Source organism: Salvelinus namaycush, chromosome 4 (assembly GCF_016432855.1).
Source record: "Salvelinus namaycush isolate Seneca chromosome 4, SaNama_1.0, whole genome shotgun sequence".
Taxonomy (NCBI): domain Eukaryota; kingdom Metazoa; phylum Chordata; class Actinopteri; order Salmoniformes; family Salmonidae; genus Salvelinus; species Salvelinus namaycush.
In genome coordinates, this window is record NC_052310.1 from 17,092,747 (window position 1) to 17,107,421 (window position 14,675).

Below are 14,675 nucleotides of genomic sequence, written 5' to 3' on the forward strand. Positions count from 1 at the left end.
AAAATATATTTGATATTTGAGATTCTTCAAAGTAGCCACCCTTTGCCTAGACAACAGTTTTGCACACTCTTGGCATTCTTTCAACCAGCCTTATGAGGTAGTCACCTGGAATGCATTTCAATGAACAGGTGTGCCTTGTTAAGTTAATTTGTTGTATTTCTTCCCTTAATACCTTTGATCCAATTAGTTGTGTTGTGGCTTTTTGACTGGGACTGTATATATTTCAAGCATTCAAATATATCCTGGGATAAGGGTGTGGGTGATGGTAGTTGTTGAATGGTGTGGGGGTGCACAAAGTCCTGCCAGCATATGTTTTAAGTGAAGGCTGTTGATTGCAATACATTTGATTTTATGTATATATAAATTCTATGAAACGATCCTAAATATACATGTTAAGTGGTAGCTATAGAAAGGATAAATGAATGACCATTGAATGAACCATAAACTTAAAGAATAGAGCATTTAAATGTTTCTGTGTTTTGATACTGTTATTTTTAAATTGTCAGGATTGCTGTGGGATTGAGACACTGCTTAATCATACTTCCTGCATACTGTCCTGGGTCGTGTTCATTAGGCACCAAACGGAAGAAACCGGACTGAAACAGGGAGGGGTCATCTGGATTTGTCCAATAAGAAAAGCACATTTTTGCTTTCCCGTAAAAATGTAGCGAAAGGTTTTCAATTAGTGCCCTAATGAACACGACTTGGCATACTGCCTTAGATTGGCTTCTCTCTGCGACGCTTTCTTCCCTTCCTAGAGGCTATTTCACAATGCTGGTTGCAGTAATTTGCAAAAAATATTTAACATTCCAGTAATCATAGGTCGGATATGTGCAGAACAGATTATAAGATTGTTCAACTAAAACATATTGTTGTTTGACTGGATCAGGACATTTGGAAATACAAAAGGAATTTGGTCAGTTGTGAACATTAGTGAGCTCATTTCTGTCAGCTTGTGAAATACCCTTTGCTTCTATAGTTGTGGCCTAGACTGATTGACGGCACATTTATATCTGGAGAGATTGTAGCAGTTCGATTGAATATGTCATAATACGGACAGGATTTTCTTACGCTTTAGATTTTATTTGCCTTTGTGTTCACAAATGGAGTATTTTTTTTTTTATAGAATTTTACAAGTTTGTTCCAAGTTTTCATGTTATGTGAAGTCTGTATTTGTGTGTAGTAGACATGATGGACTTTGCATTTCTCTCCAATGGATTGAGTAGGAAATGCTGTTTTGCATTGAGAATGACTGTATGTGACCCTAGAAGTCAGCTGCGTCACCCTGGTAGTCAGCTACGTTACCCAGGTAGTCAGCCACGTTACCCTGGTTTTGGACTATGACACTTGGTGCTGGGAACAATATCCTAAGTACCTGCTTATGTTCATTTTACTTTCCAGTATTTTGATGCTGAATCCGCAGCTTGTACATCTTCTGAATATGTTGGTTCATGTATGTCAGTCACTTGAAATTGGATGCAAACACATTTAAAGGAATGCACAACTTTTCCTAATGGGTGCCAGCTCTAGTATTGGTCAGGTCTGTTCGTATTATTTTGCTAGAAGATGATTTTGTCTGAAGCCTGAATAAAAATCCCAGAATTGTATTAATCTATTTACCTGAGATCTTTGCTCAGGGCCTAAGTGTAAAGTTTATGTTCTACTCAAAGAAAAGTATTTATCTTCTAATATATTGTGTGAGTGTATAAATAACAGACATAAACAAGACGAGTAGATACAGTATACGTTAAGTTAGTCTGCAAATAGCAGGTGTAATTGGTACAATGCACAAATGATTCTAAGTCAACATAGAAAGGAGAAAATATTATAGAATATAGCAAAGATTACGGATGCACATTGTACATTGGCTTAACAGAGGACAGTTTATCCTAAAAAGTTTTAATTGAAGCAAGCATTTGCAACAAAAAGCAAATCCTGGATTCAAGACTCCACAGTCTGGCTTGGAAGAGCAACCATAACATTTGCATAATGTTACATCTGACAGTTTTTGAATGTTTGTGAGATAGAATCAAGCCAGTGTGCAGGCATTTTTCTCTTTTAATTGTAGTCTTCCTTATGGGGGAGTGACACATGATGTCTGAAACGTGGGTCTTATAGTGTGCTACTCTCCAGCTTCAGATCCATCTTCATCTTCTGTTTTTCCATCACTGCCTCCAGCTCAGTGGCCTTCCGGGCGTCCTGGGAGAACAGAACTTCAAATTAGTTCAAAACATGGAAAGACGACACAACCAGGGACATTATGGATTTAAAACTGCGTACGACTGGAGTAAAACTGTTGGGAAATGTATTAGTCTTATGCGTAAGTTAATACTGAGGAACACTGCAATCATCATAGGTTGCCTACTAAAGAATTCCAACGTGTATTAACCAACAAAAGGTGGAGCAGTACCTCCAACAGTGCTTTCTGCACAGTGAGCTGGCTGTACACTCTGGCGCCCTCGTCTGGTAGGACCTGTCGTAGGTCCTCCTTGTTCAGAGAGAAGAGCAGGGCTCCTGTCAGCTTTCCCAGTAATGTCACCGTCCTAAGCGGGGGAGGCACACAGCTAGTCAGTAACCTTACTCAGACATTACCCTTCATTTACCTGTCACATTCAATCATCCATGAACAACTCAGTCATCTCTGTATAGGAACTAAACAGATCGACTTAGTCGCAAGGTTACTGAGTCCAGATCTTGAGGACTATTTCAGGTTCAACCAATTACAATTGATTTGGTAGAATTTAAATGAATATCTGTATATTGTGACAAATGCCTGTGAAGAGATCAGTAAGCAATACATAAGCAGTACCTACATCTTGGAGTTACTATAAGGCCACTATACACGAGAAGTACCGATGACCTGAATGGGTCCCTGATTGGAATGTGATCAGTGTTGAGTTTGTGGTTGGTGGGGGTCACGTCAAACTCACGTCTCACTGAAGCCCTTCCCCCTGAGCCACTGCTCCACCTCCTCGGGGGGTGAGTTGTAGTCCAGGGGGACCAAGGTGTCCGCCGAGCGAGGGATAACCAGTGGCTTGTTCAGGTTGGCCTTCCCATTGGTCAGTCTCTGGAGCAGTTCGTCGTTCACCATCATGACTGAGGAGAGTTTTTACAATGCGTTACAGTGTTTTATAGGTCTTTGTTTGGCTTATCTTGCTCAAACAGAGCAGTCAGAAGACTTTCCTGTCATAAGAATGTAACCAAAAGGTTGCAGGATCAAATCCCTGAGCTGACTTGGTGAAAAATCTGTTGATGTGCCCTTGAGCAAGCCATTTAACCCTAGTTGTTCTGGATAAGAGTGTCTTCTAAATGACTAAAATGTTTTTATGTAATTTACCCAGTGCAAACAAACAAACACTTTCCCCCCTCTCTGGAACCTCCCTCACACACAATTGCGCGTGGACACAGACACTAACACACATTCACATAGCAGAGCAAAGACCAAGAGCGTCTCTGTGTAGTGCAGTGCCTGAGTCTCTCCTCTGACATACGCAGACACAGACAAACACACAGTGCAGAAATATACTGTTAGTCCTCTCAGTATAGTGTGATACCTTTGTCTGCGTCATCTCCGGCTGGAATGTGTTGGCTGTATTGGTTGTATGATAGTGGGCGAGGGCGGTGGTACGCTGAGGGGCTAGGAGTCAAGGAGCTAGGGTTAAAGGCTGGAGGGCTGGGAGGAATGTGAGTATTGTTCAGGGCAGGTGAGACCGGAGGCTGGACCAGAGCAGAGGGGAAAGGAAAGAGAGAGGGAACAACATTGAAAACACTGATATGGAATATCGAATCACTGAAATGAATACCAGTACCAGTATCTGGGTGTGGGTAAAGGAACGGGTGTTGTTTGTGTGTGTTTGTATTACATTGGGCTGTTACCTTAGGTTCTCTCATGGTGACAGGGCTGTCTATGTGAGCCACTGGCTCCAGGATGTTGAATGGGACAAAGCCAACCTCGTTGAAGCGATTACGACACTTCCACCAGCGTTTGGAAGACTCCACGACCTGACACAGTAAAGGAGAGGAGCCAATGTTTTTACAGAGAATAATTAAGGAAGAATAAAACAAGTGATATATTTAATCATGTAGTATTACACAACTCACAATTTCCTATCTCTAGAAGTGATAGTTGTTGCCAAGGTAACAACCAGTATGTACAGTTGAAGTCGGAAGTTTACATACACTTAGGTTGGAGTCATTAAAACTAGTTTTTCAACCACTCCACAAATTTCTTGTTAACAAACTATAGTTTTGGCAAGTCGGTTACGACATCTACTTTGTGCATGACACAAGTAATTTTTTCAACAATTGCTTATTGATAGATTATTTCACTTATAATTCACTGTATCACAATTCCAGTGGGTCAGAAGTTCACATACACTAAGTTGACTGTGCCTTTAAACAGCTTGGAAAATTCCAGAAAATGATGTCATGGCTTTAGAAGCTTCTGATAGGCTAATTGACATCATTTGAGTCAATTGGAGGTGTACCTGTGTATGTATTTCAAGGCCTACCTTCAAACTCTTTGCCTCTTTGCTTGACATCATGGGAAAATCAAAATAAATCAACCCAGAGATCAGAAAAAAACAATTGTAGACCTCCACAAGTCTGGTTCATCCTTGAGAGCAATTTCCAAATGCCTGAAGGTACCACGTTCATCTGTACAAACCATAGTACGCAAGTATAAACACCATGGGACCACGCAGTCGTCATATCCCGCTCAAGAAGGAGACGCGTTCTGTCTCCTAGAGATTAATGTACTTTGGTGTGAAAAGTGCAAATCAATCCCAGAACAACAGCAAAGGACCTTGTGAAGATGCTGGAGGAAACAGGTACAAAAGTATCTATATCCACAGTAAAACGAGTCCTATAGCGACATAACCTGAAAGGCCGCTCAGCAAGGAGGAAGGCACTGCTCCAAAACCGCCATAAAAAAAGCCAGACTACGGTTTGCAACTGCACATGGGGACAAAGATCGTACTTTTTGGAGAAATGTCCTCTGGTCTGATGAAACAAAAATAGAACTGTTTGGCCGTAATGACCATCGTTATGTTTGGAGGAAAAAGGGGGAGGCTTGCAAGCCGAAGAACACCATCCCAACCGTGAAGCACGGGGGTGGCAGCATCATGTTGTGGGGGTGCTTTGCTGCAGGAGGGACTGGAGCACTTCACAAAATAGATGGCTACATGAGGAAGAGAAATTATGTGGATATATTGTGAGGAAGAAGGCCTACAAACCTGATACACCAGCTCTGTCAGGAGGAATGGGCCAAAATTCACCAAACTTATTGTGGGAAGCTTGTGGAAGGCTACCCGAAACGTTTGACCCAAGTTAAACAATTTAAAGCCAATGCTACCAAACACTCAATTAGTATATGTAAACTTCTGACCCACTGGGAATGTGATGAAAGAAGTTAAAGCTGAAATAAATCATTCTCTCTACTATTATTCTGACATTTCACATTCTTAAAATAAAGTGGTGATCTTAACTGACCTAAGACAGGGAATTTTTACAAGGATTAAATGTCAGGAATTGTGAAAAACTGAGTTTAAATGTATTTGGCCAAGGTGTATGTAAACCTCTGACTTCAACTGTATGTACAGTATGCCTAGAATCTGTCAAGGACAAAGTGTACCTGTGCTATGCATCAATATTTCTTTCCTAGGTTTTTTAACTCTGGCATTACTAATGCTTGATTGAGGATACATTTATTTTAGAACTGGATTTTGTACAGTATCACCAATATTGCCGGATTGTGTACTGGATTTTTCTAATTTACAGATGTAGGATCTTAATTCAATCACCCTGTTGCAGGAGAACTTTCCTGCAATGCAGGAAATGTAAAACTTGTAGTGTATTTGAGGTTTAAAAAGGCTTCTGGCTATAATCAACATAAAAATTCACATTTCCTGTTGCTGCAGGATTATTTTCCTGCTCAAGCAAACTGGCTCAAATGAACCTCCTACATCTGTACCAACCATGTGTCTTACCATTAAAAGAGAGCCATGCCCTAGAAGACTAGCTACCAGGCGTGTGTTGTTCAAGAACGCTCCTGAATTTGTCTGTTGTGTAATATTACCTAATGTCACTTAATGACTTTTCAGATGTTTACCTCCAGTGTATCTCCCTGTTGTACTGATAGCTCACTGTTGTTGCGGGCCACAAAGTCATAGCTGCAACTGTACATCCTCTCTCCCTCGGGGGGTAGGACACTGCTATCCCTGAGAGGAAATTAGTGTATTATTGATATAACTGCAAAATAAAAGTAAACAATACAAAAATACAAACAAACAAAAATGTTTGACTTGAAAACGTACATTTCATTGCTCTTAGGGGTGACTGGAGGTCCAACTGGCTGAGTAGGCTGCAACTGAATTAGAGAGAGAGAGAGAGAGAAAAAGGGAGGGGGTTGAGGAAGAGGTCAAGACAGTAGAGGGCACATTCATAGGATGTTACACTCTTTGTCAACTCCTCAATGTACATGATGTACATGAATGTACATCTCTCTTATTACAAACCTCTTGTTTTTCTTTCAGGGCTTCATGTTTGTGTTGTGACTCAACTGGATCCTCATAAACCTGCCTGTCTGCTCTGGTGGCCTCTGGCTTCCACCCGTCCAGAAATACCGGTGTGTATGGGGCCACTGGCCCTTTGAGCTGAGAACTGAGAGGAGAGAGAGAAATTGTTGACCTTTAACAAACAAATATTCCAACGAATAGTATAGCCAGTGTAGACATAGCCTAAAAAGGAATTTGATCATCTCTCTCCACAGTACAAATACTGTACTATTTCAGTGGCTGCCTGAATAAATATTGACATTGTCATGTCATGGTGTGTCATCATGTCATGTTGCTCCAATGTCACAGACCAAAAGCCACAGAGTCAAAGCAGAGCCTTATGAGTCTGGCACACTGGCACATGACCTGAGACAACAGACTGCCACACTCAATACCCCAATCATACGGGTCTATGGGGGCATCAAATGTTCTGTAGTTGTCAACACTGACCGTGGGAGTGTCCAGTGGGGCCCCAGAGCCGTCCATAGCAGCCTCTCCTCCTCAGACAGGTTGTCTTGAAGCAGGGTTACGGCTGAGTTGGTCAGGGCAGGACTGGTCACTGAGGCCCCTAGAGCAGGGCCCCCGGTAGTCCTCACCAGCTGGGGCCACAGAGTAAAGAGACCACAGTTTAGATCAGGATCATTGGAAATAATGGGTTGACTGAACATTTGGCAACAGTAGATTCATTTTGGAGGGCAATCTAGGCCTAATGAACTCTAAGGGCCGGTTTTCCCAGACACAGATTAAAGTACTGGACTAAAAATAATATTCAATTGAGATTGAAAAGCGCTTTTCAATCCAGGACTAGGCTTAATCTGTGTCCGGGAAACATGCCTTATAATATATTGCCAATCACTGACTGGTATTACCCAAGATGTAAATGTTATTACATGTCATTATATATCACCATAGTGAAAAGATTGTTCGATATGGGTCATATGCGGTTTCACCCTCTCATCCCTCTCAGCAGACAGAAATCTACAGATAAACAAGCCGTTACACCTCTCTTGGTTTCTCCCTGTTTCCATGAAGGTGTGCCAGGATACACACACCTAAGCTGCCCGTTTGTCCAATTCCACCCTCTATTCTTTCATGGAGTGATACATCGTTTTATAGGCAGGCAGTTCTTACACTGTGCCAACCCTCTCTGAGTACCTGGCACACCTGAACATATTTCCTGTGCTTATCTTTACCATCTTCCATTACACTTGAATTTAAACACTTTTACGTCCCAGTCATATGACACTTTTGGGTTAAATTGTGTCTTAATGAGTCAGTTTATAATGTTTTTGCTAACAAATACTACCTTATTTACGTGACCAAAGTCAAAATATGTGATAACACACTGGGCACTACCTTGTGCAAATATTGAACAGCACTCAAAATATATAAAGTTTTTTTTCAAGTAACACTACCTCCCCTCTGTGTTGACAACCATTCAATTGTTTCAACACAGTACATACTTGTGTAGCAATACACACTATATACGGACAAACATACTGCATGTACAAATAGACAGAGCCTGCATATAGTCTACATACAATAGCCTAGTAAGTATACAACAAGAGGAAGTCACAAATCAACATGACATCATTATAAGAGTACACAGCCATTCAGGCCAGATTGTTCTTCAACAATCTAATTCCATAATTGAGTAGACATAACAAGGATACTTATTATTATGTTAAAAGCAATTTTTTAAAAGATACTAGCTACTTTTATTCTGCCCCTTCCAGTTATAAATATCTAATCCTGTATTGACAGCAATAGCAATGTGTGTTGTCCCCATAGTTCTCTCCCTCCGGGCCTCTCATAACCAGCGCATAAGCAATGGGTACAAAGGTTATCATTGTTGACTCACTATATGTAGAGGTTTGAACACATGGTGGAGCAGCTCTTCTGAGGATGGGTTGGAGATGGAAGACTTGAGACGAGCCTGGGAAGAAAGATGATGAGTGGGTACACAATATCTCAATTGTTTTGTTGACATAACAAAAGCTTGAAAGAAATGTGGAGTAGTCATGGCAACGTTCCCTTTACTCACCAGTAGGCTGAAGCAGTATTTCAATTTTTGGAAGATGTCCATGAATTCTTCTTCAGGTGGAGGGCGAGCTTTTGCAGTAAGCAAGTCCTCTATATTTGAGAGAAAAGACACAGAGATAAAAAAAAAGACACCCGAAAAAGATCAGCGATTTCAGCTTTGAACGGCATCTTGAGTTGAACCAGTTTAGGAGGTCACTTGGCCAGCAAACCTATTGTCGTTCAAGTGAACTTTCTTAACGTTGAGCCCTGTAGGGTATGTGAGTTGCTTATCCCTCTTACCCTCTGGTGTTTGCTTGCGACTCTTCTTCTTCTTCTTCCTCTGGCTTAAAACTGAGGCAGCTTCTGCCGTCTGTTGGAGCTTTGCCATGAAGACCTCAATGTCATCGAAACAGTGATTAAGGATCCCCTGGAATTTAGAAGCACGAGAAGAGAGTTAACCCTTCAGTAAAATTGTAATTAAAACATATCATGTTGGAACTTTAAAGCATATAATGGTATTATTACGTACCACTTCTTTCTCAGCTCGTAGAAAAGAGCTATCAGGTTGTTGCCCGCTGTTGACGCCATTCGCTGTTGAGGACATAGAAGAAGATTCAGAGCGTCCATTCCCATTCATTACCTTGGTTGGAATTTCCTGCATTTAGAATTCCTGCCCCCTCTAACTCCGGACACACCTTCCCCCAACACACACAATGCAACCTCTATACTCATGAGAACCTTTCACCTTAAAGGGGCAATCTGCAGTGCTACATTATTTTTTGGAATGATAAATGTATGATATGTACTCATTGATTCAATATCATGGAGGGTCAGTCCTTGCATCCATAGCTCTGTCTATGAATTTGAGAGTGGTTACATTTCTCCAGCCCCATCCCTTTTCACTGAAAGGCGGGGAGTTCGCTTGTTATTGTTTCAACTGCTGATTGCCGGTTGAAATACCCCTACCGGTGCTTCATTTCCCCCATCCCTCCCTCACTCTCGCTCATCCTCTCTTTTCGCCACTCTTCCCCTCCTAGACAATTCGTTTCAAAGCATTTCATTGACTTGGCAAACGTAAATTGCCAGAGCATGCACAAACACGATGGTTCCTGTCTTCTTGCCTCTGATTCCCGGGTAGGGTGGAGGGTTGGCAGGCGGGGCATTGGGAGCATGTGGAATGGGGGGACTCGGAATTCCGTAGGGGTCCATCATCGCTGCTTTGGTATTTTGAGGAAGAACAGGGTCTATCGGAGGAAGTCTGGAGGAAAAGGAGAGAGATTTTTTGGGAAATCAAGACGCATGCTATATCATGCACCTTTCTACCTTCCAGGATAGTTTGTGTAAAGCAACTTTCTCATTTGACTTCATGGTTGGAATTCAGCTGATAAAACACAAATGAAGCTATAGTCAGTAAGGTCAATATCCTAACTTGCAACAAAGGCCTGTTGTTATCATGAATATGATTCATGCAAATATGTCAATGCTGTTCTTTGGTCACCATGATGGTTGCTGATAACAACCATTCATTCAACCCCATAAGAAACGCCCTTCACTAAAGGCATATGAAACATATTGAATCTCCCTGGTAAAGAATTATCGACATATGGAATCAAATGTGCACAATCCGGTATCGATAGGTCATTTTCTGATCATCTGATAAACTGAAAAGAAAGCACAAACAATCTCTAGCTGTGCTAATCTAGCCAAAATAAACTTTTTTAAACATAAAATGTCAGATTTAACAAGCAGAGGTCCTCAGATTAGTTCTCATATCAATATCAACGTAGGCCCACTGTGACTAACACACGTCAACTCACATATACAACTTTCTATAGCTAAAATGACAAACTTTAGTCAGAATTGGCACAAAAGACAGAAAATTAGACAGACAAAGAGTTCTGTCACATTTGTCACGTTTGCAGGTCGAGACATTGTTTGACATTGGTCTGTTTGCTAACCCTCGAAGACAAACATACTGTACACAAAGTAACACCTACTCAACAGTATGCATTTCAATGCGATGCGGCAATTCAGAAATATACCCCAGGTAGCATCTTAACTATAGCCTACCTTTTCTGTGTGTCCTTTAAATGTCGTTTAACTGTGTGTTTCAAAGCATTTCTGAGTTTAGGCCTGCATCAGTGAACCATTACCATTCGCTCTCTCCTCTCCTCCATACCACAATGGCCTTGTTCTCTCTGTCACACCTTCTTAAGTTATGTAGAAACCAGTCAAACAAGTCTGTCCTCGCTCGTTCTCAGCTGCTCATTCTCTTCTCTCTCTCTCTCTCTCTCTCTCTCTCTCTCTCTCTCTCTCTCTCTCTCTCTCTCTCTCTCTCTCTCTCTCTCTCTCTCTCTCTCTCTCTCTCTCTCTCTCTCTCTCTCTCTCTCTCTCTCTCTCTCTCTCTCTCTCTCTCTCTCTCTCTCTCTCTCTCTCTCTCTCTCTTTCACTCATATAGAAACTCAGTGGACGGTACACTCTTAGAAAAAAGGGTTCCAAAAGGGTTCTTTGGCTGTCCCTATAGGAGAACCCTTTTAGGTTGCAGGGAGAACTCTTTTGGGTTCCATGTAGAACCCTCTGTAGAATGGGTTCTACCTGGAACCCAAAGCGTTCTACCTGCCACCAAAAATGCTTCTTCAAAGGGTTCTCCTATGGGGACAGCCGAAGTTCTAGATAGCAGCTTTTTTTAAAAAGAGTGTAAACAACATAAGTCAGTCATGGCCGTGGGACCTTCCTACATCTTTTAAATCTCTCTATGTGCCCCTCTCGCTCTCTCTCTTCACCATGAAGGACAATAACAATCACAGTACCTGAGGGCCTCTGGGCGCTTCTTGGACCTCGATGAGTAACCTGACACTGCCCTTGTGATGTCGTCACGAATTTGCTCTGCCTGCGAACACAACCATCAATAAGAGACATCACTGTTGTCCGGTTGAACCTGAACTACAGTGACAGTTCATGTCCATTTAGAATGCGTGCCATATCAGGTAATCACAGGACAGGGTCATATAGTTTAAGAAAGCATATTATTCAGATGTAGAATCTTATTTTGACCATCCTGCATTGAGGTTTAAAAAGGCTTCTGAAGTATGTCATTTCCACTTAAAAATGTCAGACTTGTTTTTCCCTTATGATTTTTTTTGCAATCCCTACAAAAGTGTCCGTTAATTATAATACACATACTAATTCACATTTCCTGTTGCTGCAGGATTATTTTCCTGCTGTAGAAAACTGACTCAAATTAAGATCCTACATCTGTAACTAGGGTCAGGAGTTTTGCCTAGTCTGATCTCCCAGGACCCAGAGTTTTCTGAAGCATCCTTAAAACACCCATACTGCTGCACTCACCCTTACTGTCTCACAGTTGAAGAAGAGAACGTCAGGCTTTTTCTGAGGTGTGCTTTGGCAAACGAGTAACAGAAGGGATGGAAATCGTTTCTCAGTGAGCATGGCGTCACAGCGATGGATAGATGAAACTGGATATTTCTCCAACTCATCCTGCATGAATACAATACAATCAACATTTCAAATGACTGGAACTGCAACCCCTCACATATAACCATATCTATTGTCAATTAGAAAACAAGGTCTGAAGACTAGAGCGCTTTTAAATCAGTAGCATCATGAAGGTCATATGTACAAGCCTTAACCGGAAATGTAACTTGTCTTTGTTAATTAATAAGGCATTGTCCTACTGTTCACGCATCTCATATAAAGCAACTTTTTAATTGTGACACCCCCCCGCCTCCCCCCATTTTGGAGTCCTCTGTTCCTCTGTCCCTACATATATATCATGCCACATGTATTGGTAGGGAGATGTGCAAAGCATTATGGGTACTGTAGTAGATTATGCTACACAACCCACCTGGCTCTGTGTGTCTCTGAGTCGGAGGGCCTCAGGGCTAATCTCCAGAACTATCTGCTGGCTCCACAGCTTCTCCGCCCGGGCCAGTTGGGACAGACGAGACTGGGCCTCATCCACACTCTTCACCTCCCCATCCTGCAGGGAGAACGTCACCAGGTGCTGCACAGGGAAGTGAAATAAAGACAAAAGATCTTCCTAGGTCTGTATGTTAATTACACGGGTATAACACTTGAAAAGTTCTGATATAATACAACTTAAATGATGTTCAAAACACTTACATTGATAAGATATCGTGAGACGTTTGTCATCATGTGACTGTTACTTGATATATATCTGGGTTTTCCTGGAGGCAGAGTAAACCGGTCTGAGGAAAATTCTTACTTGGTAAGCAAGAACATTGTAAGAATGATGACACTACAGAGCCGCTCATTCATAAACGATTTAGAACTGTGTAACAGAGGGTGTAGTCAAAAGAACTTTGGTCTATGATGGGTGTAGTTCATTTGGTATTGTCAGTTATCAATGAGTCTTAGAATCCAACTGCTTTGATTTGAGCAATTTACTGTCCTGAGTATACTGTCCTCTCACCATAGATGATGTCACCTGGATGACCCAAGAGGAAACTGAAAGTCCTCACCTAGAGTTCCTCCCTGTGACAGTGTTGTGCTGTCCCTCCCTCACTGACCTGTGACTTACCCACCCAACCAGTTTGACCACAGTACTGTAGTGCCACATGTTATATCTCAGTCATTGATCTGCCTGAAAACCCAAGCGACTCCCCCAATCACATTCCGGAAAAGTCTGAGTAACTCACAAGCATAAAATCCATTCATACTTGATGACTTGTTTTATGTTCCGTAAAAATCTTTTAACATCCCAACTCTGTTCCCATCAGCAGTCAAGAATATAATAATACTAATAATGTGGTCTTATTTCTCATGTAAGACTACATAATGACCCCGAACATTCCGTTTCTCTATATCATAGTAATAGTAAATATATAGCCTAAGACCTGATGTTGAAATGTACAGTAGGTGCCATGATGTACAGATCTCACATATTGTCAAGAACATTTCTGAAATCAATACCGCTAGAGTGAAATTTCATACAATCTTTACGTAGCTACCAGAGCATCTTATTTCCACCTCGTCAATGTTGGGGTTAATCTTATTGTGAGAGTGCATGACAATGGTTCCGAAGAGAGAATAAATACATTTGTTTTACAGCATAATGGTTGTTGTATTGAATCTGTGAATGCATGTTATGTGCGTTCTAATCCCTTACCTCCAACCCTTGACCTGAAATCCACTGGTTCCCAAACAAAGGATAAACAAACAAAATCAGGAAAAAGTTAGTGGCCTCTAATTTAGCCTTCTATTAGATATATGTGTTATTTTAGTAAATCAAAAAGTCCAAAATATTTATACCAAAGTTGAGAAATGTGTCTCATTCAGTGTGGCAGCAGCTTTCCTAATCCTGTTCCTGCTCTCTCTGTCACTCTGTATTTTACAGTAAGGCAAGGATTTCCAGTGGTGCGTCACCTAACCCAGGCAAGCCCAGCCCAGCCCACTCCACCTCAAACATTTACACACACACACACACACACACACACACACACACACACACACACACACACACACACACACACACACACACACACACACACACACACACACACACACACACACACACACACACACACACACACACACACACACACGCGTAAAAGGAATGCTATTTATGTCTAGGTACATTTAAGGTGGGCCTTTTTGGATAGTCAACAACGTGAGGGAGCGCCTCTTTACTGGAGTTTCAGGTAACAGAATATTGAGGATCCTTACAGAAAAAATGTCACATGTGAACACTTGAACACATGTGATCATGTGATTTTATGTGAGGGGTTTTGGGGACGGCTTATAATAATGTCAGGAACGGAGCTAAAAGAATGGTATAAACACATGGAAACATCCTCCCCAATTAAGGTGCCACCAACCTCCTGTGTTTGGGACCATCTGGGACCATCACCTGACGTTCTGACAACTGGTAAAACAAATGTCTTGAGAACATCTTACAAAAAACCTAACATTGTCCTCACCCTTACGGAAAAAACACAGGATTTTAACCTGATCTCATGTGAAGTTCATGTGATAACATGTGAAGTTAATGTGATAACATGTGAAGTGAATGTGATAACATGTGAAGTTCATGTGATAACATGTGACAACATATAAAGC

At 41.5% G+C, this 14,675-nt stretch overlaps 1 protein-coding gene across 1 annotated transcript; it reads right to left on the reverse strand.

Moving 5' to 3' along the window:
* Positions 1 to 95: 95 nt before the first annotated feature.
* Positions 96 to 12,784, reverse strand: LOC120045388 (epidermal growth factor receptor kinase substrate 8-like protein 1). Its single transcript, XM_038990261.1, has 18 exons — positions 12,720 to 12,784; positions 12,442 to 12,600; positions 11,925 to 12,074; positions 11,387 to 11,466; positions 9,660 to 9,834; positions 9,106 to 9,216; positions 8,877 to 9,003; positions 8,599 to 8,687; positions 8,416 to 8,490; positions 7,005 to 7,153; positions 6,516 to 6,660; positions 6,315 to 6,367; positions 6,110 to 6,218; positions 3,877 to 4,002; positions 3,555 to 3,717; positions 2,931 to 3,096; positions 2,411 to 2,543; positions 96 to 2,199 (listed from the first exon to the last, which is right to left on the reverse strand). The coding sequence occupies exons 1-18, from the start codon at positions 12,750 to 12,752 to the stop codon at positions 2,113 to 2,115; spliced, it is 2,130 nt and encodes a 709-aa protein (XP_038846189.1). The 5' UTR covers positions 12,753 to 12,784; the 3' UTR covers positions 96 to 2,112.
* Positions 12,785 to 14,675: the final 1,891 nt, after the last annotated feature.